The sequence below is a fragment of the Amblyraja radiata genome, chromosome 24, assembly GCF_010909765.2.
Source record: "Amblyraja radiata isolate CabotCenter1 chromosome 24, sAmbRad1.1.pri, whole genome shotgun sequence".
In the NCBI taxonomy this organism is placed as follows: Eukaryota; Metazoa; Chordata; class Chondrichthyes; order Rajiformes; family Rajidae; genus Amblyraja; species Amblyraja radiata.
Genome location: NC_045979.1, coordinates 27,340,083 through 27,367,335, shown reverse-complemented (window position 1 = coordinate 27,367,335; position 27,253 = coordinate 27,340,083). Strand labels below are relative to the sequence as shown.

Below are 27,253 nucleotides of genomic sequence, written 5' to 3'. Positions count from 1 at the left end.
TGATAAATCCAGGAGGCGAGAAGGTGAAACCAAAGGTGGGAAATAGAGGAAATACAGTCAATGGCTCTTTCCATGATGGTAGTTAGGAAGTCGCCATTTGGGAAGGAGGAAGTCAGTTCAGAGGCACTGACGTGGAAAGTCTCATCAACAGTACAAATATAACAGAGAAGGAAGAACTGGGAGAATGGAATTAAGTCCTTACAGGACACAAGTGGTAGGAAGTATAGTCAGGATAATTATAGGAATCTTTAGGGTTGTAATAGATGTTTGCTATATGCATATCTCCTGAGAAAGTAATGGAGAGAATGTATAAAGGAAAGAAAGGTTCAGAGATAGACCATGTAAAGGTGAGAAAAGGGTGGAAATTGTAACAGTAAGTACTACAAGCAGAAAAGTAACTTATAAATTTGTTTTACTAAGCAGATTAAACATGAGCTTTTGTTTTCTAACACCTTTGAGAATCCTATTAGTGCCCCAAACTTTCAGCAGGATAGGCTTTTTCCCCGAAAAGGAACATATTTTAAGAATATTTATATTGTTTTTACAGGACAGAATGGATATACTGGTACACAAAACAGAAGATTTACAGAAATGTGTAGATGAATTGATGAAAGAAAATGCAAACCTTAAAGAAATAACAGAAAACAAAGAGGTGTGCATAAATAAGTACTTCTAAATATTGTGGCCAGGGTGAGAGGGGTCAGAGATGATCTTACCCACTCGCTTCCTGGCCCTTGCAGTATACAGTTTGTCAATTAGGGGGGAAGGTTGCCGCTAACAACCTTCTCAGCTGATCGAACTATGTGCTGCAGCCTCCGGATGCCATGCTTGGTGGCTGAGCCAAACCAGACCATGATGGAGAAGGTGAGGACAGATTCTATGATGGCAGTATAAAACTGGACCATCATTGCCTGTGGCAGATTGTGTTTTCTCAGCTGCCGTGGAAGTACATCCCCTGTGGGGTCTTTTCGACTGTGGAGTCGATGGTGGCCTCCCATTTTAAGTCGCTGGAGATTATGGTTCCAAGGAACTTAAATTACTCCACAAATGTGGTGTTGTTGATAGGGAGAGGGGAGGGTGAACACTCCTAAAGTCTACAATCAATTCCACTGTCTTAAGAGCATTGAGCTTCAGGTTGTTGCGATGGCACCAGGACGCCAACTGTGTCACTTTTGTCTGTAGGCAGATTCCTCCCCATCCCGGATCAGTCCAATCAGGGTTGTGTTGTCCGCAAACTTGAGAAGCTTGACAGAGGTGTCTGTGGAGGTGCAGTCGTTGATGTTGAGAGAGTAAAGGAGAGGGGAGAGTAGGTAGCCTTGCGGTGCTCCTATGCTGAGGGTCAGTGGGTCCGAGATATACTTTCCCAGCCTCACATGCTGCTTTCTGTGTCAGGAAGTTGATGATCCATTGACATAGTGGTTCAGGCACAGTCAACTGGGAGAGTTTGGAGTGTAGTAGTTCTGGCACAATGGTGTTGAATGCAGAGCTAAAATCCACAAACAAAATCCTTGCATAGGTCCCCTGGTGGTCTAGGTGCTGGAGTATGAAGTGCAGGCCTAGGTTGACCGTGTCATCTACTGATCTATTGGCCCGGTATGCAATCCTATGGTTCTAATCCTTCTTGCTACCTTCTGTCCACCATTCTTTCATAATTTCCTAACTGGTTTAAAATGACATTGCCGTATTAATTCCTATATTTCTAACTTGGTTATTCATTACTTTGTTCGGGTTAATTTCCATTTCCCTATCATACCAAATTATTTTTTTGTGCTTGCCTTTAATATGTTGAAAGCTTCTCCATTTCCTCTCTCTGCAGGTTTCACCATTCTATATAATGAGGGTGGATCTTAGTGACTCAGCCTTGCTCTCTGGAATTCCCTCCTAACATCCCCTGACTCATTATCATTTAAATATCTTCTCAACAACCACCTTGCATCCAATTGTTTGATCACTTTGAATGCTTGCACAGCGGCTTGTTGATTTCGCTGTATATTTTTTCTATTCATCGTATATTTAATAAATATTTATAAAATTGCTTATCTGGAAAATATATAATTCAACAAGTTCATCCTTAATATAGACCTGAAGGAAAGATCTTCTCAATGTGTTACTAGATCTGGACCATGTGGAAACAAAAATATTTTAGCAATGAATACAGTATTCACAATTACTAAAGTTTGTATAAAAATAAAAAATTATTCCATTTATTTTAATAGAATATACATTCTGAACTTCAAAGAGAGATAGCTAATGCACTTGCAAAAGAAAAGGATTGTTTTGAACAAATAAACATCTTGAAGACGGAACTTGAAGAGGAAAAGTAAGTATCACAAAAATTCTGGAAGTCACAAGAAACTTCAAATTTTGTAATCTGGAACAATAAGCAAACTGCTGCAGGAACTCAGCAGGGTCGGCAGCATCTGCGGAACAGGGGGATAGTTGACGAGTTGATGCAGGATCTCCACCTGAAATTTAGACTATCCCTCTGCCTCCACAGATGCTGCCTCATCCCAAAACTTTGGAAGTACTTAGCAGATCAGGCTGCTTGCATTTATTTCATGTTTTGGGCCAACAACGACAGTGTTAATAATTGTAAAGTATGTTGTAGGTAGCATATAAAGTAGGTAGAGAAGAAAGAACAAAATAAATATTGACATGTTCATTTAATATTTGCTGGGTATAGACAACATTTTAAATGAAAAATAGTGATGCAAAGCAAAACAAGTGTTAAGGGGACAAGCTAAGAAACAAAAAGGAAATACTGAAGTAAGAAATGCAGAAAGATAGTAGCGATAATCGTGAAATAACTAATTTTGAAGATTCCAATTTGGAGCTAGAGTGGGAGAATTAGGAGCAGTTGTTATTGGGCAAGTCTACATCTGACATGTGGGAGTCGTTTAAGGACCAATTGATCGAGGTTGAGAACCGGCTTGTTCCAGTAAAGATGAGGGAAATTAGGATGGCAAGGTAAGGGATTCTTGGATGACACAAAAATATTGTAAACTTGTGCAAAAAGAAAAATGGCTTATAAATGAAATCAGACACATTTTTTGAACAATATAAAGCAATTAGGAAAGAACAACAGCAAATTAGATGGGCCAAAAGGGTCTATTAAATGACACTGGCAAGTCGGATTAAAGAATCTCCCAAGGCTTTGTGTACCTACAGTACAAAAAGGGTAATGGAGAAGGTAAGACACTCGATAAAGGAGGGAATTTGTGCTTGGAATCAGAGGATATACATTGCATTCAGAAAGTATTAAGACCCCTTCACTTTTTCCACATTTTGTTATGTTACAGCCTTATTTTAAAATGGATTAAATTCTTTTCTTTTTTTAATATCATCAATCTACACACAATACCCCAGAATGAAGAAGCGAAAACAGGTATTTAGAAATTTTTGCAAAGTAATTAAAAATAAAGAACTGAAATATCACATTTGCATAAGTATTCAGACCCCTTGCTATGACACTCAAAATTGAGCTTAGGTTCATCCTGTTTCCTTTGATTATCCTTGAGATGTTTCTACAACTTGATTGGAGTCCACCAGTGGTAAATTAAATTGATTGGACGATTTGGAAAGGCACACACCTGTCTATCTAAGGTCCCACAGTTGACAGTGCATGTCAAGGCAAAACGCAAGCCATGAGGATGAAGGAATTGTCTGTAGACCTCGGAGACAGGATTGTGTCGCGTCACAGATCTGGGGAAGGGCATAAAACAATTTCTGCAGCATTGCAGGTCCCGAAGAGCATAGTGGCCTCCGTCATTCTTAAATGGAAGAACTTTGGATCCACCAGGACTCTTCATAGAGCTGGCCACCTGGCCAAACTGAGCAATCAGGGGAGAAGGGCCTTGGTCAGGGAGGTGACCAAGAACCTGATGGTCACTCTGACAGAGCTCCAGAGTTCCTCGATGGGAGAACCTTCCAGAAGGACAACTATATCTGCAGCACTCCACCAATCAGGCCTTTATGGTAGAGTGGCCAGAGGAAAGCCACTCCTCAGTAAAAGGCACATGGCAGCCTGCTTGGAGTTTGCCAAAAGGCACCTAAAGAATTCACTGGTCTGATGAAACCAAGATTAAACTCTTTGGCCTGAATGCCCAGCATCATGTCTGGAGAAAACCAGGCATCGCTCATTACCTGGTCAATACCAAACCTATGTGAAGCCTGGTGGTGGCAGCATCATGCTGTGGGGATGTTTACAGAGAGATCCTTGATGAAAACCTGCTCCAGAGCGTTCTGGACCTCAGACTGGGGCAGAGGTTCACCTTGCAACAGGACAACGACCCTAAGCACAAAGCCAAGACAACGCAGGAGTGGATTCATGACAAGTCTGTGAATGCCCTTGAGTGGCCCAGCCAGAGCCCGGACTTGAACCCAATCAAATATAGGTGTGCCAAGCTTGTAGTGTCATACCCAAGAAGACTTGAGGCTGTAGTCGCTGCCAATGGTGCCTCAACAAAATACTGAGTAAAGGGCCTGTCCCACTTAGGCGATTTTTTAGGCAACTAAAGGCGACTAGGCTGTCGTCACCGGGTTGTCGCCTGTATGGTCGTGAGTAGTCTCAGTCGCACAAAGAATCGTAGCGTTTTTCTGGTCGCCGCAGGATTTTGAAATGTGCAAAACTTTTTGGCGACAGTCGCCGACGGCTTGACGCCAATGAGCGTAGCTTGACTTCTCCTGATGTAGGTGCTGTCGTAGGTTGTTGCCAGGATGACGTAGGTTGTCGCCAGATGACGTAGGTTGTCGCCGGTGCTGACTTCAGTGAATTCCATTGGTGACTACCTACGTCAACCAGCGACAGGTACCGGCGACTGAATTGTCTTACCTTGTTGTAGTTTGTCGTAGGTAGACATCTGTGTCGCTGGTTGTCAGTAGCTTGCCGTAACTTGACGTTGACTAGGTGGTAGGTTGTTGTAGACATTGTCGTAGGGGGGTCCAGTTGCCGTTTTTTCGGCAACCTGCTACGACTGTGACAGTCACAGGAAGTCGCTGAAAAAAAATCGCCTAATTGGGACAGGCCCATAAAGTGTCTGAATACTTATGTAAATATGATATTTCAGTTATTTATTTTTTAATTACTTCTAAACACCTGTTTTCGCTTTTTTATTATGGGGTATTGTGTGTAGATTGATGACATAAAAAAAATAACAATTTAATACATTTTAGAATAAGGCTGTAACATAACAAAATGTGGAAAAAGTGAAGGTGTCTGAATACTTTCTGAATTCACTGTACAGGTGGGTGAGGTACTAAATGAGTACTTTGCAAGGAGAAGGACATGGAGGCAAGTGAAATCAGTGTGGAGAATACTAATATGCAAGGGCAGTTTGAGATTTACAAGGAGGTGGAGTTGGGCTCCTGAAGAACATTATGGTGGGGATAAATACCCTGGGCCTAATGGAATCTCTGAGGCAATTGAGAGTAGATTGCTGGAGCTTGACGAAGATTTTTATACTATTCCAAATGCATTTAAGGTTTTGCCTTGACTGCCCTTCATAATATAAACTCCAGATTTCCATGATGGCCAGAAAACCTGCAATAATTCAAGGTGGTTCACAGGCGTCTTCATTTGAGCAATATGTGATGGGCAACAAAATAGAGTCCAATTAATTTCCTTAAGAAACTAAGAATGTATCCCATCTGGTGAATGAATAATTTATAGAGTCATAGAGCACGGAAACAGGTTATAACCTTGTCCACACTGACCAAGATGCCAATTTAAGCTAGTCCAATTTTCCTTCATTATTCATGTACCTTTCCAAATAGAAATATGTCATATACTTTTAAATATGTTATCGTACCTGCCGCAACCACTTCCTCCAGAGAGAGGAAGTAGCTTATCTTGTTTTAATGCAGCTAGTCTTTCTATTACATTCTAGATATGTACTTGATAGTTGGCATGTACATAGTGGGCCTTAGGGCCTATTTTTGTGTTATACGACTATGTCTTTTCATGGGCTGCTTTGTCCTGGATAGCGTCAAGCCTCTTCAATCGTGTTTAACCTGTACTCATTGAGGCAAGTGAAGGGTGATTCATCGTGCTTCTGATTTATGCTTTGTCAATGATAGAAAAACCCATTCACCTACCTCAATCCTCTCTATTCCCCCATTTTTTTGGTGTTGATCATTTTATTTTTTGCTCGGTGATGACTTCTATTGAGAATTCCAAGTCATCTAGGTAAATTTGCAGTTCAGAAACATTTCTTTTTTTTTTGCAGAAAAAAGCACAATAAACTCTATTCGGATTACCACATTCTGTTAACAGTGAAAGAAACAATTTCACAAAACCTAAGTAATGGCAATGCAAAAATTAAAGACCTCCAAAAGAAACTTGATGTAAGTAACATTATTGGGCAAGTTATCTTTAACAGCTGAGAGCTTGAGAAATAATGAATAAAAATAATGAGCTTAATTTACACTGGTACCTCACTTAGCATCCAGATGTGTTCCCAGGAATGAAAATGCTAATGGAATCAATGGCAACAGAGGTCATCATAATGTTGGAGCGAGAGAGAGAGGGCGATGCATTACTAACAAGATTGACATGCCAACAATATGGCATGTACTGCTGCTCTCTTTATTGCTGCGAGCTGCTGTGCTAGGAACCTGGCTGCTGGGAAATTATTTGCCCCTGTGGTGGTGGAAGGCAGATCATTGGATGTATTTAAGTTGGAGATTTGAAAGAAAAGCTGAAATTTAGGGCTATTTGCAAGAATTCCTCAGGGCAGCATTTTAGATCCAACCATCTTTAACTACTTCATAAATAACCTTCCAGCATCGGGTTAGAAGAGGGGATGTTCACTGAGGATTAGAACATATAACAGTACAACAGAGGAATAACCTTTTCGACCCACAATATCTCAGCCTAGCACAATGCAAACTTAAACTGATCCCCTTTGTCTGCATGTGATCCATAACCTCCATTCCCTGCATATCCATTTACCTATCTAAAAGCCTCTTAATAGCAGTGAGGCATCTACCATAATCCGTGTTTAAAAAAAAAAAAAAACCTGCTCCACACATCGCCCTTAAACATTCCCCCTTTGACCTGAAAGCTATGTCCTCTCTGGTCTTTGTCATTTCCACCCTGGGGGAAAGGTTCTAACTGTCTATCTTGTCTGCGTCTCTCATCATTTTATATACAGTACATTCAGAAAGTATTCAGACCCCTTCACTTTTTCCACATTTTGTTACGTTACAGCGTTATTCTAAAATGGATTAAATTATTTTGTTTATCATCAATCTACACACAATACCCCATACCAAAAAAAGGTGTTTAGAATCTTTGCAAAGTAATTAAAAAGAAATAGCCGAAATATCACATAAGTATTCAGACCCTTTACTCAGTACTTTGAGGCACCTTTGGCAACAATTACAGCCTCAAGTCTTCTTGTGTGTGACACTACAAGCTTGGCACATCTGTATTAGGTCATTTCTCCCATTCTTCATTGCAGATCCTCTCAAGCTGTCAGGTTGGATGGGGAGCGTCGATACACAGCTATTTTCAGGTCCATCCAAAGATGTTCAATCTGGTTCCAGTCTGGGCTCTGGCTGGGCCAATCAAGGACATTCACAGACGTGTCATGAAACTACTCCTGCATTGTATTGGCTGTGTGCTTAGGGTTGTTGTCCTGTTGGAAGGTGAACCTCCGTCCCCGTCTGAGGTCCAGACGCTCTGGAACAGGTTTTCATCAAGGATCTCTCTGTACTTTGCTCCGTTCATCTTTCCCTCGATCCTGACTAGTCTCCCGTTCTTGCTGCTGAAAAACATCCCGACAGCATGATGCTGCCACCACCATGCTTCACATAGGTATGGTATTGGCCAGGTGATGAGCGGTGCCTGGTTTCTTCCAGACGTGACAATGGCATTCAGACTAAAGAGTTCAATCTTGGTTTCATCAGACCAGAGGGTCCTTTAGGGGCCTTTTCGCAAACTCCAAGCGGGCTGTCATGTGCCTTTTACTGAGGAATGGCTTCCGTCTGGCCACTCTACCATAAAGGCCTGATTGGTGGCATGCTGCAGATATAGTTGTCCTTCTGGAAGGTTCTCCCATCTCCACAGAGGAACTCTGGAGATCTGTCAGAGTGACCATCGGGTTCTTGGGCACCTTTTGCTCTGACATGCACTGTTAACTGTGGGACCTTATATGGACAGGTGTGTGCCTTTCCAAATCATGTCCAATCAATTTAATTTACCACTGGTGGACTCCAATCAAATTGTAGAAACATCTCAAGGATAATCAATGGAAACAGGATGAACCTAAGCTCAATTTTGAGTGTCATAGTAAAGGGTCTGAATACTTATGCAAATGTAATATTTCAGTTATTTATTTTTAATTACTTTGCAAAAATTTCTAAACACCTGTTTTTGCTTTTTTATTGTGGGGTTATTGTGGGTAGATTGATGATTAAAAAAAAAGAATTTAAACTGTTTTAGAATAAGGCTGTAACATAACAAAATGTGGAAAAAGTGAAGGGGTCTGAATACTTTCTGAATGCATTGTACTTCAATCAGGTCTCCCCTCAACCACCAATACACCAGAGAAAACAATCCAAGTTTGTCCAACCTCGCCTTATAGCCCTCTATTCTAGGCAGCATTCTGGTAAATCTTTTCTGCGCCCTCTCCAATGCCTCTACGTCCTTCCTGTAATGAGATGACCAGAATTACACAGAATACTCCATAACCAAAGTTCAATAAAGCTACAACATGACTTTCTGACTCTTATATTCAAAGCACTAACTGGTGAAGGTAAGGATATTATATCCCTTTTTACCACTCTATCTACTTCTGTTGTAATTTTCAGGGAGCTGTGAACTTGACCCCAGGATCTCTCTGTATTTTAATGCTGTTAAGGGACCTACCATTGACTATATACTTTCCCCATACTTTTAACTCCAAAAACACCTCACACTTGCCCAATATTCAATTCCATTTGCAATTCCTTAGCAAAAGAAGCAACGTGTAGAAGATCTAGACAACATTCAGACATGAACTGATAACTAGTAAGTAATATTCATACCATAGCAGCTTCAGACAATGTAGGACTTGCTATACTAATCAGGAGAATATCACGGTGGCACTCAGTGGACATATTGGAAGATTCGTACACTGAGGCGATATAGGTAGAACTGAAAAATAAAGGTGCAATCACTCTAATAGGATTGTATTATTGGTCTCCCAAAAGCTAGTGGGACATTTAGGAACAGATAAGTAAGCGGATTATGGAAAGATGCAAAAGCAAAAGATTGTCATAGTGGGTGACTTCAACCTCCACAATATTGAATAGGACTTACTCAGTACAAGAGGGTTAGATGGAGCAGAATTTACTAAGAGTATATAAGAGGGGTTCTCGAAACCGTATGTGGAAACTCCAACTATACTATACTATACTAGGTCCCTTATGTTTATGTTAATGCTTGCCATTTTACATTGGTTAATATATGCATGATTACTGAATGCTGCATTCATGTTACTTTGTATTTTGCACATTTTCTGCATATTATTTTTTGGCACTAGAACTTTGAATATAAAGAAGAATCAACAAAGAAAGAGATAGAAGAACTTCAGGAACAAAATCATCAACAAAAGTGAGATCCAGTTGGAATAATTAAAAGTTTAACTTTTTAAAATTTATATTTAATTAAATATTGTTAAGTGCTCAAGGGTTTATATCACATCCTTGAAATTCAAAAAGGTACACCTGCTTTTCTGGTGAAAAACATTAATCCAAGCTTGCAAAATAAGAGGCTGGTAAGATTTCTATTGTAAGAGATTCTGAAGTAGAAATTTTACATTTGTAACCTTTATTATATATAGGGAAGAAATGAAAGCACTAGAGAACACATTGAAACAACAGGATCAATTAACTGTGAGAAAACTTGGAGAAAAGGAAGAAAATGTAAGCATCATTCATTTTAACCTCTTGTTATTTCTTTAAAGCTTCTGCTGCCTTTTAGCATTTATTTTCAAGGTTCACACATGAACATTTGGATGAGGTAAAAATCAGTGCAGTATTTATGGAATTGTTATTCATAAATGCAACACCATAATTATTAGCGTATAGATATTGAGTTCATATGCAGCATTAGTAAATGATCATTGCAAGACATTTGACCAACCATTTTAATCATAGGTCAGGTGCTGTGAGATTCATTCAGATGTTGAAAAGTGCAGTCAAGCCTTGAGAAGACAAGTACTTTCGCTGAATGGGCCCAGGATGGGCTGATTCGAAGTTCATTTGAGTTCTGATGGATATTAGACATTGGTTCAGAATTTGGGGGATGAATGGCAAAATTATGATTGGGATCTGTAAATTGTAAGAGGACTAAGATTGGAGCTTGGTCAGAGGGGCCCAAGTAGAGCCAATAATCACCAGAAATACAAGAGCTGTAAGGTATGAGGGAGAATGTGAAAAGGAGATTTAGGAGGCTAGTTTCTTACTCAGAGAATTATAAATGTGCCCAGAACATGCTGCCAAATGAAGTGGTAGAATCAGGTGCATATAAACTTTTAAGAGTCAATTGGACAGACATTTGAACAGACAGGGAATAGAGGGGTATAGACCATGTGCAGGGAGTTGGGTTTAGATTGGATTGGCTGCATGATCTTGTGCTGTATAGTTCTGTGTTCTGTTCTATTTTCTATATATGTTCTATGAAGAAGTTCAGTGAACCATAAATATTAAAACTGCAGTTATAAATGTAACGATAGATCTGAAAGACATGAATGTGGCCATTCTAGAGGGGCCAAGAAAAAAACAATACTCAGTAAATCAAAGGAAAATGCTGGAAACATCTGTGGAATGAGAAACAGTTAACAATTTAGGTTGAATACATTTCTGTTTGATGAGGTTTCAAGGTTCTTCACTTTTATCTCTCATTTAAAGGCAAGTCTAATCCTGTCAGATCTATGGGATAGATTAAAAACACATCTAAATGTTTTCATATTCATTTTGATGGAGCCACACCTAAAGAAGGTACAGCCCCTTCAACACCAATATCGTCATTAACAGTTGATTCTCGCAGATGGGGATGGGTGTACATAAGTGGATAAAAATAATCCATGTAGTCTACAGCTAAGAGCAACCTCCATGGAGGAGTAACAAGCAATAGCCTCTGCCTGGGAGAGCAGTATATCAAATTTACAATGACTTCAGCAATCAAATAGGAGAGCCCATAGCTTTATAGCAGAGTCTGCTAGCCTCTTCTGCTGGGCAAAGTCACAATATACACATAATTATAAGACCATCAGAATGCAAGCCACGTGTATTTATTAAGAGAAAATTAAAGGAATTGATCAATCCTTAGATGTCACTAATCACAGAAGGGGTATTTTGTTTATTTAATATACCCTGGGTGCTGCCTTGTTTGTATACCATCTCTTCATTCTTCTACACTGTCAAATGTCAGAATATCAGTTGTTGGTATGTATAAGATAGCAAAGTATGTGGCTTTAATTGCTGGATCCATTAGAAAGTTACAAGGCATCCAGTCAAAAATGTTCTTGAACAACAATCGACAGAAGCCATATTCTAATTGTGTTGATAATTTGCATTCGTAACGAGGAGTTTGAGTTTGTTAAAAAGATTTAACATTGTTCAAAATATATGAGATTGATAACTTAGACTGGTGAAATAAAAAGACTTGTAAGAAAAAATCTTCAATTTGATTAACAATGATGGCATGAATATATTGCAAATATTTTTCCACAGTCCAAAACTTTTCAAAATGAAGTTAAAAAAAAGGAAAAAATGCTAAAGACAATGGAGAATAAGGTAAAAGAAAAAAAAAGTTTTAAAAATCTTAAATGGTTTGTAGTTAAGAAAAAAACATTAAATAATCAAGTAGACAGAAACATTTCATAGTTGTGAAAGTTTTAACCTTGCTAACTCCTAAAATCAAGGCAAATGACCTCTAACAAAATCTTGGAAACTCATACAAAATCATTTCACTGGCAACAGAACATGCTGAAACTCACAATCACAATTTGGCCTTTCCCATGATTTTTCCATCGAGTACCAATGAAGCTAATTTAATTATTTCTAAAATACGGTAGGTGGCGCTGATACACTGAATTTCCCGATTTTTTTCTCGTAATGAGACAGAGACTAACGATATTTAAGATAGATGACAGGAGCTTGACTAGAAAGGCTGAACGAAGGAGAAAAGAGAAATTCCAAGCTTAAGGCTTTGGCAGCTGAATATGTGGTGGTTCAGTTGGAAAAGCAAATAAATTCACAGACATAAGGAACTACAGATGCTGGAATCTCAAGTAAAACATAAAGTGCTGGAGTAACTTGATGACAGCTTCTGTTGTCTGAAGAGTTGGAAGAAGGGTCCTGACCCGAATCATTGCTGATCCATTTCTTCCACAGATGCTGACTGACCTGCAGTGTCATTCCAGCACTTCATGTTTTATATAAATTCAGAGTTTGGCAAAACCTGAGAAATGTATGAGCATAAAAATCTCAGGGTAGTGGGAGAAACAGAATTAGAGAAAAGCAAACATTTAAAAATAAGCTGAGAATTTAAATTGGACCATCACTTAACCAAAATTCAATGTAAGTCAGCCATGATGAGGGCGATTGGTGAATGTAATACTGAAAATTAGAACATAGGCAGAAAATAACCAGAATTTCGTGGCTTGGTTCGGCAGCTTGAGTGCCCAGGCGGGGAAAAGACTACAAAAAGTAGTAAACACTGCCCAGTCCATCATCGGCTCTGACCTCCCTACAATCGAGGGGATCTATCACAGTCACTGCCTCAAAAAGGCTGGCAAGGACCCACATCATCCTGGCCACACATTCATCTCCCCGCTACCTTCAGGTAGAAGGTACAGGAGCCTGAAGACTGCAACGTCCAGATTCAGAAACAGCTTCTTCCCCACAGCCATCAGGCTATTGAACTCAACTCAAACAAAACTCTGAACACTAATAGCCCATTATCTGTTTATTTGCACTTTATCGGTTTTATTTATTGATGTGTATATATATTTATACAATGGTATATGGACACACTGATCTGTTCTGTATTTATGCCTTCAATATTCTGTTGTGCTGAAGCAAAAGCAAGAATTTCATTGTCATATTTGGGACACATGACAATAAACTCTCTTGACTCTTGAGTCAACTCTCTTGACTTGGTCAGGTGGTCAGGAGTGCATTGGAATAGTCAAGTATAAGGATACTAAAGCACGGATAAAAGTTATAGCTGCAGATAAGTTGAGGCAGAATTAAGTCGGATTTGGCTTTAAGTCAAGGACTAATGAAGGGTCTCGACCAGAAATGTGACCCATTCCTTCTCTCCAAGGATGCTGCCTGTCTTGCTGAGTTACTCCAGCATTTTGTGTCTATCTAACTTTTGAAAGTCTACTGATTAATTAGAGAATTCCTAGGAAATCTATTTTCTCAGTCCCATTCAAGAACAGTTACCGCTTCAAGCATTTTAGGGTGAATGATCTTCAATGCTACAATTTCTACTATTATGGAATAGAGTTCTACGGGTCTCTTAGCTATACATAATGGGTAGTTCAAACAAGCATGGCATCCTAGACAAGTTCATAATTTTTAAATACTACCAACACAAACAATAAACACAATATAGACCTTCTGAGTATAAAATTAATCTGAACCATGGTGCAAAAGGACAATAACAACCTTAATGCCCTTTTTACATCCTTATCTTTTCCTTTCAATTTAAGAACATTTTTAATCTCCAAAGGAGTCAAGTCTAAGTGTGATCTTAAGGTAAAGCAGAAACAGAGGGCAGGAAATAAATGTTCCAGAGTAATCTCTTTAACAGTATGTATTCTGTCATTTTTATGTTTCAATGGTCCTTCACTCCATTCCCCAACACTACCAGTAGTGGCATAGACAATAGACAATAAGTGCAGGAGTAGGCCATTCGGCCCATCGAGCCACTCAATGTGATCGTGGCTGATCATCCCCAATCAGTACTCCGTTCCTGCCTTCTCCTCATATCCCCTGACTCCGCTATTTTTAAGAGCTCTATCTACCCTTTTTCCAACTTGACGCCATTTAGATAGTAATCTACCTTCCTGTTTTTGCTACCAAAGTGGATAACCTCACATTTATCCGCATTAAACTTCATCTGCCATGCATCTGCCCACTCCCCCAACCTGTCCAAGTCACCCTGCACTCTCATAGCATCCTCCTCACAGTTCACACTGCCACCCAGCTCTTTGTCATCTGCAAATTTGCTCATGTTACTTTGAATCCCTTCATCCAAATCATTGATGTATATTGTAAATAGCTGCAGTCCCAGCACAGAGCATTGCGGTACCCCACTAGCATAAAACTCCTTTAAGTCAATTGACTTGGGGGTTGCTTCCATTGTAAATGTGTCATTCATTCTATGTCACCTACTCTATCCACTTGAATACAATTTTTTTTTTTAAAGAGAAAAAGGAGAATTAAGAAACGAAGATAAGAGTTAAGAGGTGGAAGAAAGTGAAGAAGTCCTGAGAAGGATTAAATAACATAAGGGATGTTAGAGATAATTAAGAGGGAGACTGTGCGGGATTGAGATACCAAAAGTAACAAGCAAATATTTTCTCACTCTTTATTAAGGTTCACCGGCATAGTTCTTATGAGGTAGCAGTGTTTTATATTTATAAACTTTAAATTAGTCTAAAAATCAATTTGTTACATCTTACTTTTAATTTGTTCCATGTATAATGGTTTAATTGATGGCTCTTATTCATGCAGTTGAACTCTTTGAAAAAGCAATTGGAAAGTAAGAACATCTCTGCTGAAGAATTAAATCAAGAGGTATAGAAATCCAAATATATAAAATATACTAGAAATATACGTCTACGATGTTTTTTGCAAAGCTCAGAAAACTACTGTCCAGTTGAAAATGATTAAACCTAGTGTAGAGCAATTGTTCCTCAATATCTGCACTTTGTCCCATGTGGAAACATCTACCAGCACCAAATCCAAGGCATAGCTATGGGCACTCGCATAGGCTCCAGCTATGCCTGCCTCTTTGTAGGGTACATTGAACAATCACTTTTCCAGGAGTACACTGGCACTATCCCCAAACTCTACCTCCACTACATTGACAAATGCATTGGCGCTAACTCCTGCACCCATGAAGAACTCACTGACTTCATTAACATTACTACCAATTTCCATCCTGCACTCAAATTGGACCACTTGGACCATCTCCGATATCTCCCTACCGTTTCTTGATCTCACCGTCTCCATCACAGGAGACAAACTATCAACTGACACCTATTATAAACCCACTTACTCCTACAGCTATACTACACCAGACTACACTTCTTCCCACCCTGCTTCCTGTAAAAACTCTATCCCCTACCAATTCCTCCGTCTACACCGCATCTGCCCCCAAGATGAGGTATTCCATATCAGGGCATCGGAAGACCATTCCCTCCGCAACTTCCTGGTCAACTCGTCCATTCCCATCCAAACCACCCCCTCCCCAGGTACTTTCCCCAGCAACCGCAGGAGATGCAACACATGTCCCTATACCTACCCCCTCGATTTCGTCCAAGGACCCCAATAATCTTTTCAGGTGAGGCAGAGGTTTACTTGCACCTCCTCCAATCTCATCTACAGTGTCTGCTGTTCCAGGTGTGGAAAGGGGTGTATATATCGGCGAGACCAAGTACAGGCTCGGCGATCGTTTCGCTGAACACCTCCGCTCAGTCTGCTTGATCTTCCAGTTGCTGAACACTTTAACTCCCACTCCCATTCCCACACTGACCTTTCTGTCCTGGGTCTCCTCCATTGTTAGAGTGAGGCCCAGCGCAAATTGGAGGAACAGCACCTCATATTTCACTTGGGTAGCTTCCACCCCTGCGGTATGAACATTGACTTCTCCAACTTCAAGTAACTCTTGCTTCCCCCTCCCCCCCCTCTCTCCCCTCCCCCCCCCTCTCTCCCCTCCCCCCCACCTCTCTCCCCTCCCCCCCTCTCTCTCCCCTCCCCCTCTCTCTCCCCTCCCCCTCTCTCTCCCATTCCCCCCTCTCTCTCCCATTCCCCCTCTCTCTCCCATTCCCCCCCCTCTCTCCCATCCCCCCCCCCCTCTCTCCCATTCCCCCCCCTCTCTCCCCTTCCCCCCCTCTCCCCTTCCCCCCCCTCTCCTCCCCCCCCTCTCTCCCCTCTCTCTCCCCTCTCTCCTCTCTCTCCTCTCTCTTCCCCCCTTTCTCTCCTCTCCCCCTCTCTCTCCCCCCTCTCTTTCCCCCTCTCTCTCTCTCCCCCCCCTCTCTCTTCCGTCCTCTCTCCCCCTCTCTCTCCCCTCCTCTCTCCCCATCTCTCTCTACCCCCTCTCTCTCCCCTCCCCCCCTCTCTCTCCCCTCCCCCCCTCTCTCTCCCCTCCCCCCCTCTCTCTCCCCTCCCCCCCTCTCTCTTCCCTCCCCCCATCTCTCCCCCCCCCTCCCCTCTTTCTCCGCTCCCCCCCTCTCTCTCCCCTCCCCCCTCTCTCCCCTCCCCCCCCTTCTCTTTCCCCTTCCCCCTCTCTCTCCCCTCACCCCACTCTCTCCCCTCCCCCCTCTCCGTCCCAGCTAGCATGCTAGCTCTAACCAGAGAGTTGATGTAGTATAATCAGGGGCTGAAACCCTGGTGCTGTGTGGCCATTCATCATGATGCAGTTTTACTCATAAGTAAGCCAGGCAGATGAGCAGTTCTCACCCAGCAAGAAAGAAAGAACACAACATAAAAATTTCAACATAAACATCCACCACAGTGGAACCAGCACTTCCCACTGTGCAGCACTTCCTCCAGTTCACCCATGGTCGGGGCCCTGAACCCTCCGCAGTCGCCGCTAGGTACAGCCCAATGTACAGTACCTCTCACCGGGTTGATTGAGACTCCGACGTCGGGACGGATCGGAACACTCAGCGGCTTGGAATTCCCGAATTGTCCACTTCCTACCAGAGACCGCGGCTTCATGATGCCAAGACCAGAGACCCCACGGTCGGAGCAATTCTTCAGGCAGCTCCATGATGTTAAAGTCCGCGCCGCGTCCACGGCTAGAAGCTCCACAGACCGAGCTCCGGGGTGTTAAAGTCAGCAGGCCTCTGCGGTCGGAGCTCCAACACTAGCGATCCTCAACAAAGGATCGCAACTCCGCGAGGTTAAAGTCCACACTGCGCCTGCTGCTGAAGCTCTGGGCCGGTCTCCGGTCGGAAAGGCCACACCAATCCAGTTGTTAGGCAGCGACAGGGGCGAAAATGCAACACGGAGAAAAGTCACATCTCCGTCGAGGTAAGTGACTGGAAACGGTTTCCCCTATTCCCCCCCCAGCATCCCCCCACATAAAACATACTGAGAGACATTAAAACATACATTTAGACATACTGAAAATAACAAAAACCCGAAAGGAGCACACGAGCTGCTGGTGAGGCTGCCACGCGGGCGCCATCTTGGAATATCAGTTATCAGCAAAATGAAAATAAGCTGGAACAAGCCAGTATGATGTCCTGCTAAGAAAGTCTGAAGAAGGGTCTTGACCGAAACATCACCTATTCCTTCGCTCCATAGATGCTGCCTCACGCGCTGAGTTTCTCCAGCATTTTTGTCTTCCTGCTAAGAAATATGGCTAAAACTATGTTTGCAGTATGACTGAACTATATCTTTAAAAAAAATTAAGTTACTTTCACACGAGTTATCATTTCATGCTGAAATTCTGTCCAGGTCTTAAAGCAGACAGCTGCACAAATTTGCAAATGGAATTAAAAGTAATGTAATTGTCAGCAAACCTCTCCACTTCCATCCTTACGAAGGGACATCATTTAAGGGCGGCACGGTGACATAGCAGTAGAGTTGCTGCCATACGGTGCTTACAGCACCAGTTTCACTCCTGACGACAGGTGCTATCTGGACGGAGTTTGTACATTCTCCCTGTGACTGCATGGGTTTTCTCCAAGAACTTCAGTTTCCTCCCACACTCCAAAGATGTACAGGTTTGTAGGTTAATTGGCTTGGTATAAATGTAAAATTGTCCCTCGTATGTGTAGGATAGTGTTGATTTGCGGGGATCGTTAGTTGGTGTGGGCTCGGAGGGCCGAAGGGCCGGTTTCCGCACTATCTCTAAACTAAACTTATGTAAACAAAATTAGTACAGCAGCAAAGGTGGTTTGGCCTTTAATCCTGACCTGGAATTATTTCTCAATTGCTTTATTATCACCGCTTCTAAGTCCTTTTCAATATAGCAGCTGATCATCCAGGGAAATGAGGCATCCTTACCTTTGCAGCGGGCTATTTCATGTAAACGAGCAAGAAAACTGTTGGCTGACTGCTCTAATATTTCTTTATATAACTCAGTGTCACCTTCTTCACATGGAAAGCATTAAGGGCCTGTCCCACGAGCATGCGACTGCATGCGGCAAGCGCAACCAAACCGGAAGCGGGGGCCGCACGGAGGTCGAGTGATCCCTTACGAGTTGACGTGAAGTTCGAACGAAGTCCGCGGGAAGTTTGCGCTAGGCGTACGCCGTCAAGACGCTGTGTACGGCGTCGAGACGGTGCGTACGGCATTAAGCGGCTGCGGGCCGGCAGGCTGTTGCTGCGCGGAATTTTTGAACTGTGTCAGTTTTTCGGAGCCCTGTGCGATGTCAGGACTAGCTCCGCACAACTCCATACGGCTCCGGCGATCGAAGTGGGACCGGCCCCGCGAGGCCGTACGGCGCAAGCGACCACGTTAGGTCGCGCTTGCTGCATGCAGTCGCATGCTCGTGGGGCAGGCCCTTTAGAATGCTGAAAGTATGTATAATATGCACACAAGTCACATTGGTGTTAATCAAGTGACCTGAGGTGAAGGTCTAAATTTGGTTAGCATGTACCTTCAAGCTTCAAAGCTTTCTAAACATCATATCAGGCTTTAAAACAGTCACACTAAAAATATTTTTTTACTTCTCCCTGGAAAATAGGTGTAGGGCTAACTGATATAGTTCATGGGCAAATGGAAATTGCTCTCTGCAAACCTTTACTTTGCTACAAGAGTACATCTATCAAGAACTTTTGGTTCACCATATTAGATGTTTTATTTTGCTGCTTATTCATATATATGATTTTATTCATTCATCTCAATAGAATAAGAGCTTGAAAAAAAAGTTTATTGAAGAAACTCGGCAGTCCAACATTTATAAAACCGAGGTATGTATAAATCAAAAGTCTACAACAAATATCTGTAACTATGCTTTGGTCCTATAAAATGTTTTATTGGTCCCCTTAATGTATGATAAGGCACCTCTCATAGTTATTTAGAGTAAACATAGCATAACATTTTCACCACTCGGTGTTCCCACCACCCAACACCCATCCTCCTCAATCTTCAGGTATTTATTCAATTTTGTTTAAAATGTGGCATTTAAATCTGCTCCCACTGACCTGGAAGATCGAAGATTCCAGATCATGATGATTTGATGTACAGAAAATTCTCCTTGTCACGCCATTGGTTCTTTTTATTATCATCTGAAAACTGGCCGCTGGTTTGTTTTGTCAATGGAAACTAATCCTCTCCATCAAAACTTCCTTAATATTGCATACCTCTAAGAAATCTTCCAGGAAAAAAATGGAATGAACGTGAACAAGATTGCCAAGCTAAGATTCCTCCTCGCAGTTCACATTGTTCCTCTAGTCCCAGGCAAATGTATTGCCACTGGTTATCCTGGGGAAATGATTGAACAATTGGAGATGGTCATTGGCAGGCACTTGCATGGTATGATGGTAATTTGCCCCTTTTCATCCCAAGAATGATTGTTGTCAAAACTTCCTGCATGTGGGTAAGGAATGCCTCCTTGTTGGAACATGAATCGAGGAAATAGGGAGCTCAGCTGAATTTAAGATAATTAGGTAACCCATAACAATACATTTGTGGTCTTCATCGTCTTCCTTCATCTGCTGTTCAAAAGAATAAAAGGGAGTATTCATAGTTATTTAGGGTAAACATTGCAGGCTAAGAGCTGCCTGGCAGAAGTCTGAGCATTGTCCATTAACATTATGGTGCTGTTTACTAAGGGGGCTTCCTTAGAATTACCATCCAAAGATTATCAGACAATTTCTATGCAATTTATAGAAACCATGCAGGAAGTAATGGATTAAAACATTTTTTTCAGGATATGAGTATTACTAACAATGTTGGCATTTATTAGCCATATATGGAGCCGTCAGCACCATAATTATAACCAAACTCATCTCAACTCCTGGACCTAGAGGTCAGCTACCCTTTGTAAATGGAACTTCACCTTCCTGACCTACAGACCACAATCAGTGAGGATAAGCGACAAAACATACTCCATGATAATACTTAATGCCGGCGCCCCGCAAGGTTGAATTTGCAGCTCCTTACTATACTCCCTACACTCTTGCGACTGTGCAACCAAATTCTGCTCGAACTCCATTTACATGTTTGCAGATGACACCACCATTTTAGGCCAGATCTCAAACAATGATGAGATGGAGTGCAGAAAAGAAATAGAGAGCTTAGTAACATGGTGTCAAGAAAACAACATGTCCCTCAATGTCAGCAAGTGGGGAGAGCTAGTCATTAACTTCAAGAATACGGTTTACATGCCCAGGTCAGCATCAATGGTGTCAAAGAGGAGATAGTCAAGAACTTCAAGTTCGCAGGCGTAAATATCATCAATGGTATGTTCTGCACCAACCACATACAGCCAAGGAAGCACACCGACTAAGGAAGTCTGACATTTCTCCAATGACTTTTACCATCTTCAACAAATGCACTGCAGAAAGCATCCTATCAACATCACAGGTAGACAAAAGTGCTGGAGAAACTCAGCGGGTACGGCAGCATCTATGGAGCGAAGGAAATAGGCAATGTTTCGGGCCAAAACCAACATCACAACTTGGTTTGGTACAGCCATGCCCACGACCACAAGAAATTGCAGAAAGTTGTCAATTGAAATTTGTTGTGGATTAGTTGTCAAACCACAAACCAGCTTCCTCCCTATCTAATCCATATACACTTCACATTGCCCCAGGAAAGCAGCCAACATAATCATGGACAATTTACAACCTGGTCATTCCCTCTTCTCCCCTCTTCCATTAGGAAGAAGATACAAAAGCTTGAAATCATGTACCACCATGGGAAATACAGTAGAATAGCCTGGGCAAGGAACTACAGCGTGTACCATCTACAAATGTGCACTCTTGATCTACAGTGCATTTTGTAGATGATACGCACTACAGCTCATGTGTACTGGTATTGGAGGAAATGAATGTTTATGGTGGTAATGGGGTACCAACAGACTGAGCTGCTTTGTCCTGGATAAGGGCCAGTTGGGGCTACACTTATCCAGGCAAAGAGCGAGTATTCCCTCATACTCTTATGATTTGTGCTTGTAGATGATGGAATGTCTTTAGAAAGTGGGAAGTAAATTACTTGCTGTAAATCATTTGCATCCAGTTAGCCGGGATTGGATTAACTCACCTGCATCTCCTCAACTTCAATCCTTAACACTGAGGTAATATCAGCCAGCCGGAAAAAGAAAGTTTTTGAAGTGAGGTGCCTCCCTACCAGCTGTACTTCCCTTTGCAGACTTGAGACAAGACTGAGCCAATGGGACAAGCCCGAGACATGGACCTGGACCATCTTATCACCATAGCCCTTTACCGTAAACAAACCTTTTTACATGAGTTCACCCTACTACGAGTGTGTTGGTGTAGCCATTGTCGCTATGGCGTCATTCCCCCATGCCACGTAACATTTATCGTGTATTCCTTTGTCTTAATAACTCTCAACAATTTCATTACCTCACACTTAACTAAAATGAGTTCCAGTTGTCATTTTGTGCTTATCTATCTGGTCCATTGATTACTTGCTGCAGCTCACTGTCAACCACTCTGGTAATTATGATATTAATGGGAAACTCCTTACTTATGATCCCTATCTTTAAGTCCAGATAAAGCACGAGACCTGATATTGAGCCAAGTGAAATCTCACTCTACGTAACCTCCAGTCATGAAAAGTCACCACTGACTAATGCCATTTTCCTTGCAAAACAAGGTGTCAATCAAACCTGCCAGTTCCCCATGTCATTTATGAATTGCTTGATCATCTCAGTTCAAATCATCTCAAATTAGCTGTTTGATGCATTCAAAAAAATACATAGCAACCAAGTGTCCTTTTCACAGCATGTTTCAATCAGCTGACATGAATCCCTGATTAATGCAAGCTTGATTGTCATTGGCTGTGCAACTATCTAAGATAAAGAATGAAAAAGCTGTGTTATGTAAAGCCTAATGTGGTGTAATGGTTTTTCATGCAAGTTCCATGCTTGGACAGGGAGTCTTTGTATGTTTAAAGAAAATAGGAAACAGGATGTAGATTATCCTGCCTTCAATAATCATTCCCACTTATTGTACACAGCATTGTTCTGCACAATCCAAAGCAGGCATTTCACCTAACCCCAATTATGTTTAACCTACCGTTTGTGTACAATAGAAGGACAGGAAATTCACATGGAAGACTGGTTCAAAAAGGTTAGTGCTCATGGGATCCAGGGCAAATTAGCAAACCAGATCCAACATTTACATAGCAATAGGAGGCAGAGTGTTATGGTAGGTGGTTGTTTTTGTGATGGGATGCCTATGATTGATGTGTCTCATGAGGATCAATACTGGGAAATTTGTTATATAGAATTGGTATGAATGCCTTGGATATGGATATGGAAGGCATAAGCAGTAAGTCTGCTGATGATACAAAGATTGATCTGGTGGAAGATAGTCTTGGGTTTCTGGGGAAATTGGTTGAAAAATGGCAGATGGAGTTCATTCCTGACATGTGAGGCAATGCATTTTGGGAGTACTGAGGCTAGGACGTACAACATTAACAGTAAGACTTAGTGAGTATTGAGGAGCAGAGGGTTCTTGGAATACAAGTTCACAGATCCTTGAAGGTGGCTACACAGATAAATAAAGCGGCTGACAAGATCGAAGCCGGCGAGCGGCAGGTGAGAGATGTTCAGACGGAGAGTACTGCCAGAGGTGAGCGGGCCGGCTGAAGGTGCTGAGGTGGCGTCCAGTTCCGCTGTCCGATCCCGAGGCCGCTTGCAGCCACTCTAGCTGCTTCCCTCCCCGGCCACAATGCGTTGGCTCCGCACCCAAAGCGCTGGGCAGCGGTGAGTGAGTGAGTTACTGGCATTATCCCCGACCCCCTCCTTCTCAATGCTCCAGGCCTCCCCTCAACTTTACCCCTGGCCAGACTCCCCACATGCTGTGAAAGGAACTCTCCCCCCAATTGGTCCCTTGAACAAGTATTGTCATTCAATAAGATCACAACTGATTCAACTTGCCCGATGTACTCCCGTTTTTCCCACCATCTCTCCACCTGCCGTCACCCTCCACCCCCCACCCATTCAGTAATTCAGAATGCAGGAGATTTGGAATCCTTGGGCAAATTGCTTTCTTTTTTTTTTTTTTTGAATGTGTGAAATTCTATGTCCCACCAGCCTTCTTTCAAAATTTAGCAACTCAAAATGGGGGTGCGTTTTCATTGCCGGGAAATACGGTACTTTATTAAGAGATTTTTCTTTTGAAGACTATATAAAAGTCGACTGACAGCTTACGTAGAGAACAATCTGCGCATGCGCGGTTTAAGATTTTTTAAAAGCCGACTGACTGCCTACCCTGAGTAATTACTCACGGCACGTGCCTAGTGTGTGGGTATATAGAAGTGTTGGTAGAATGTGTAAAACTTCAAATAATTATTTAACAAGAACATAGTTTGATATATTTATTTATTATTTTTAAGAGAAATGAATTGAATTTGTTGCATTTGGAATTGACAAGTCTCAGTAAGCAAAATGAAGAAACCATTCAGGGTCTTCAAAAGGAAATTGAAGAACTGAAGCTTGAAAACAAAAAGTTAACGGAAGAGGTATTCATATTACTTTAACAATTACTGTACATGCCACAGAGGTTTGAAATGCCAGATGATCTACTTTTGTTTCTATTTTCTTAGATGTACGTAGTAACAGGTCTTAGAATTGTATAGTAGGGCAGGAATCACTGCAAGCTGGTAGATCGTGATTTTTGTGCCAGGCCAAGGATCTTCAATTGGCCAAAGGCTATCAAGTGATGGTGAATTTCTTTGTATGCCTGCCTTTGTCTAAGGTATGGGAAGTTATCTATGTTTTTCAACATCTAGTGAAAGTTAATATTAGAGGGCAATATGATGAAGCCAGAGCAGGTTGGAGAGGACTTCTCATATGTTTAAATGGCTTTGGAGCATCACAGTGGCTCGGCAGTACAGTTGTTGCCTCACAGGGCCAGAAACCCGGGTTCGATCCTGACTACGGGTGCTGTCTGTGTGGGGTTTGTTCATTCTCCCTGTGAACACATAGAGACATTGCAATAGGTTTTCCACAAGATGTTAGATATTGTGTCTCATATAAAGTTACTGCACAATGTAAGAATTTGCAGGTTTGGGGGTAATATACCACCATGGTTAAAGAATTGGCTAAGTACCAAAACAACAGAGTTGGGAAAAATTTGTCCTTTTTGCACCGGCAAGCAGTAACCAGCAGGGTACCACAGGAATCAGTGCTTGGATCACAACTATTTACAATATACATTAATTACTTAAATGAACAGACCAAATGCATTCCAGCAAAATTTGCTGACAATACAAAAATAAGTAGGTTATCAATTTGTAAGGACAGTGTAGAGCCGGCAAAGAACCATCAGTATGTTACGAAGGTGGGCAAAAAATTGCCAAAGTGTGAGGTTATCCATTTTGGAAGGATGAATGAAAAAGCAAATTGTTTTGCAAGAGTTTATAGTATATGAAACAATTGGTTGACTTGTTGTTACAGCAATTAGGAAAGTTGATGGAAAGTTGGCAAGGATATTGACAACGATATGGAGCTTAAAATAAGGATTTTTAAAATATTACTGTACAGTGGGCTGGTGAGACCATGACATGAGTTATATGTGTGGCTTGGTCTTCATGTTAATGGTATCATATATGTGCATTAGAGAGAGTACAGAGAAGTTTATTTTCTACCACTTCTCTCTGTTCTCCTGATCTTGCATGTTTCCACTGTCTTTCGTTCAATCTCATATTCCCATCTCTTCCCAGCATCCTCATTCTTGTTTTTGTTCACCCATCTATTTCTCTTACCATTTCCTTCCTACTTTTGCATTCCCACCTTAGGCCAAATATTTTATTACCAAGTAATCTTTAGCTTTTTTTGGCCCAGAGACCACCCTCTCCCCATTCCCCACTTCCCCAGTGAACTTCGACATGTGAGAACCAATGAAGAAAGGGCATTCGAATGGAATTGGGAACCTATAGTTAATTTTTTTAGAGCAGAAGCCCAGTGTGGTGGAAGATCTCACATCTCCCAAGTATCTAACTACCCTCCTGTTCAACTGTGTCATGGCATTCGATGGGACCTATATTGATCTCATCAGCCATTTCAGAACCCAGGTAACTGCAATATAAGCAAGTCATCATCAATCTGAAGGAACAGGCCAATTAAAGAGATTTGCTGTTGTTACTTTTTGGCCCTATCCAATGCAAAACCATGATTAACAAAAGCAAAATATAAATAACGCTGTAATTTGTACGCTGCTCATAAGATACTGAGCACATCATACAGTTAATTTTTTTGTCGTCATATAGTTATGTTTCAGGCATTTCAAACTAGCAATGCCCTAGAAGCAACAATTAAATGAATAGACATTTTTACATTTTTGTTGACATTTGTTTAGAAAGAAATGTTGGTACAACCCTGAAACTGGTGCACCTCATTTCTTTTCAAATGCGTCACTTTATCTCAATTAGGTAAAATAAAATCATCTATGCATGCACTGTTCTGTAAGTACTATCTCAAAGGTGGGTTCAAGTCCTACCACAAATTTACAACCTTTTGACTATAGACACCCATATTACCAAAACATTTGTAAGTATTTCTGAAGCATTAATTTTCTGTTTATATTTTAGGTAAAATCATTGAAATTCACAGCAGAAACAACTCTTCAGGCACAGAGAGAAACTGAGATTATGTGCCAGAACAAGATTACTGAAATGGTTACGCTTATGGAAAAACACAAGGCAAGAAGCATTTTCAATGTTCATTTTATGTTTTGCTTACTTTTTCTGTAATAGATTGTGCGGGGATAAGTAAATTAGCATTCAGATTTAATATCAATTCCTTCCACAAACCATACAAAACAGAAAGCCTGACAAGAATAATGAGGAGGAAATATGAAAGAAAGAAGAAAAACATTAATTATTGATTGGTCAATAAACAAGTGCCGTAAAAGAAAGATACCCATTTAACTGTCCTTCAAAGGTTGAGAAGTATTTGCAGGCCTGATACTTCTGCCCCAAAATATTCTTTACTTTTCCATAACTGTCCAAATAAATTGTTGCCATATTTCAACATGTGTTCAGTAAAACTGACAAGAAAGAATCTGGTACCTTAATATGCATAGTCGTACTTTAAATTGGGATTTCCTATTGAAACTTGCATGGGGCAGAGATTTTGTCACTCCTTAGAAAGATACCAATTAATAATGTTGGGATTGGTGAAGAGGATGAAATGCAGTATCAATTTGTTTTCCTGTGTTACATTGTCAAGAGGCAAGCATCTCAGCCAGAAGAAATGTTTTTGTGTATGACGGACAGTCCTCATCCAGGAAAGGGATATTCCTTTATAATTTAGGCGCTTTATCATTGACATTGCATTCCTTATTGGAGTTTATTGAAGGCTCTTAGTCAGCTCTAAAGCTCAATCCTGACAGACTGGCTAAGAAGAAGGACCAAAAGGCATCATCCCAATATAGCTACAAAAATGTTAGTATGTAGCTATAGTATCTTGTAAGGTCCACTTTCAGTTATGTAATCAGGCTAATACATAGAATGTTATTTAGAATAAGACTGTGATCAACAAATGATTTTATCCCTAAATCAATGTACCTGGTTTGAACAAGGTTGGCCAGGAGCCAGAATCTATGAGGCCCGAAGGACTGTGTTTAATAGAAACAAAATTTTGTATGCAAATATCTTCCCTCTGCTTCCTCCACCATTCTTAACATAGGAAAACATTTAGATTATCTATTAAATTGATGGTAAAGGAAAAATAATGGAATGCAGAATATTGAGGAGAATCATGGAGTAGTTGTTTGACATTTGGGAGTGCACAGTTTTATAGGAAAATGAGGGGGAATGGGACTGATGGGATTGCTCTTCCGAGTTAGCATGAACCCACTGGGTCTAATGGATTCCTTC

At 41.3% G+C, this 27,253-nt stretch overlaps 1 protein-coding gene across 1 annotated transcript in view; it reads left to right on the top strand.

Moving 5' to 3' along the window:
• Positions 1 to 26,687, top strand: part of LOC116986619 (synaptonemal complex protein 1-like) — a 73,608-nt gene extending 46,921 nt beyond the window's left edge. The window contains exons 15-25 of the mRNA XM_033042198.1: positions 548 to 652; positions 2,217 to 2,320; positions 6,225 to 6,342; positions 9,525 to 9,595; positions 9,825 to 9,906; positions 11,719 to 11,781; positions 14,734 to 14,796; positions 19,087 to 19,149; positions 23,768 to 23,893; positions 25,964 to 26,074; positions 26,604 to 26,687. Of these exons, the coding sequence (XP_032898089.1) occupies positions 548 to 652; positions 2,217 to 2,320; positions 6,225 to 6,342; positions 9,525 to 9,595; positions 9,825 to 9,906; positions 11,719 to 11,781; positions 14,734 to 14,796; positions 19,087 to 19,149; positions 23,768 to 23,893; positions 25,964 to 26,074; positions 26,604 to 26,687 (990 nt within the window). The remainder of the gene's footprint in view (positions 1 to 547; positions 653 to 2,216; positions 2,321 to 6,224; positions 6,343 to 9,524; positions 9,596 to 9,824; positions 9,907 to 11,718; positions 11,782 to 14,733; positions 14,797 to 19,086; positions 19,150 to 23,767; positions 23,894 to 25,963; positions 26,075 to 26,603) is intronic.
• The last annotated feature ends 566 nt before the right edge of the window (positions 26,688 to 27,253 follow it).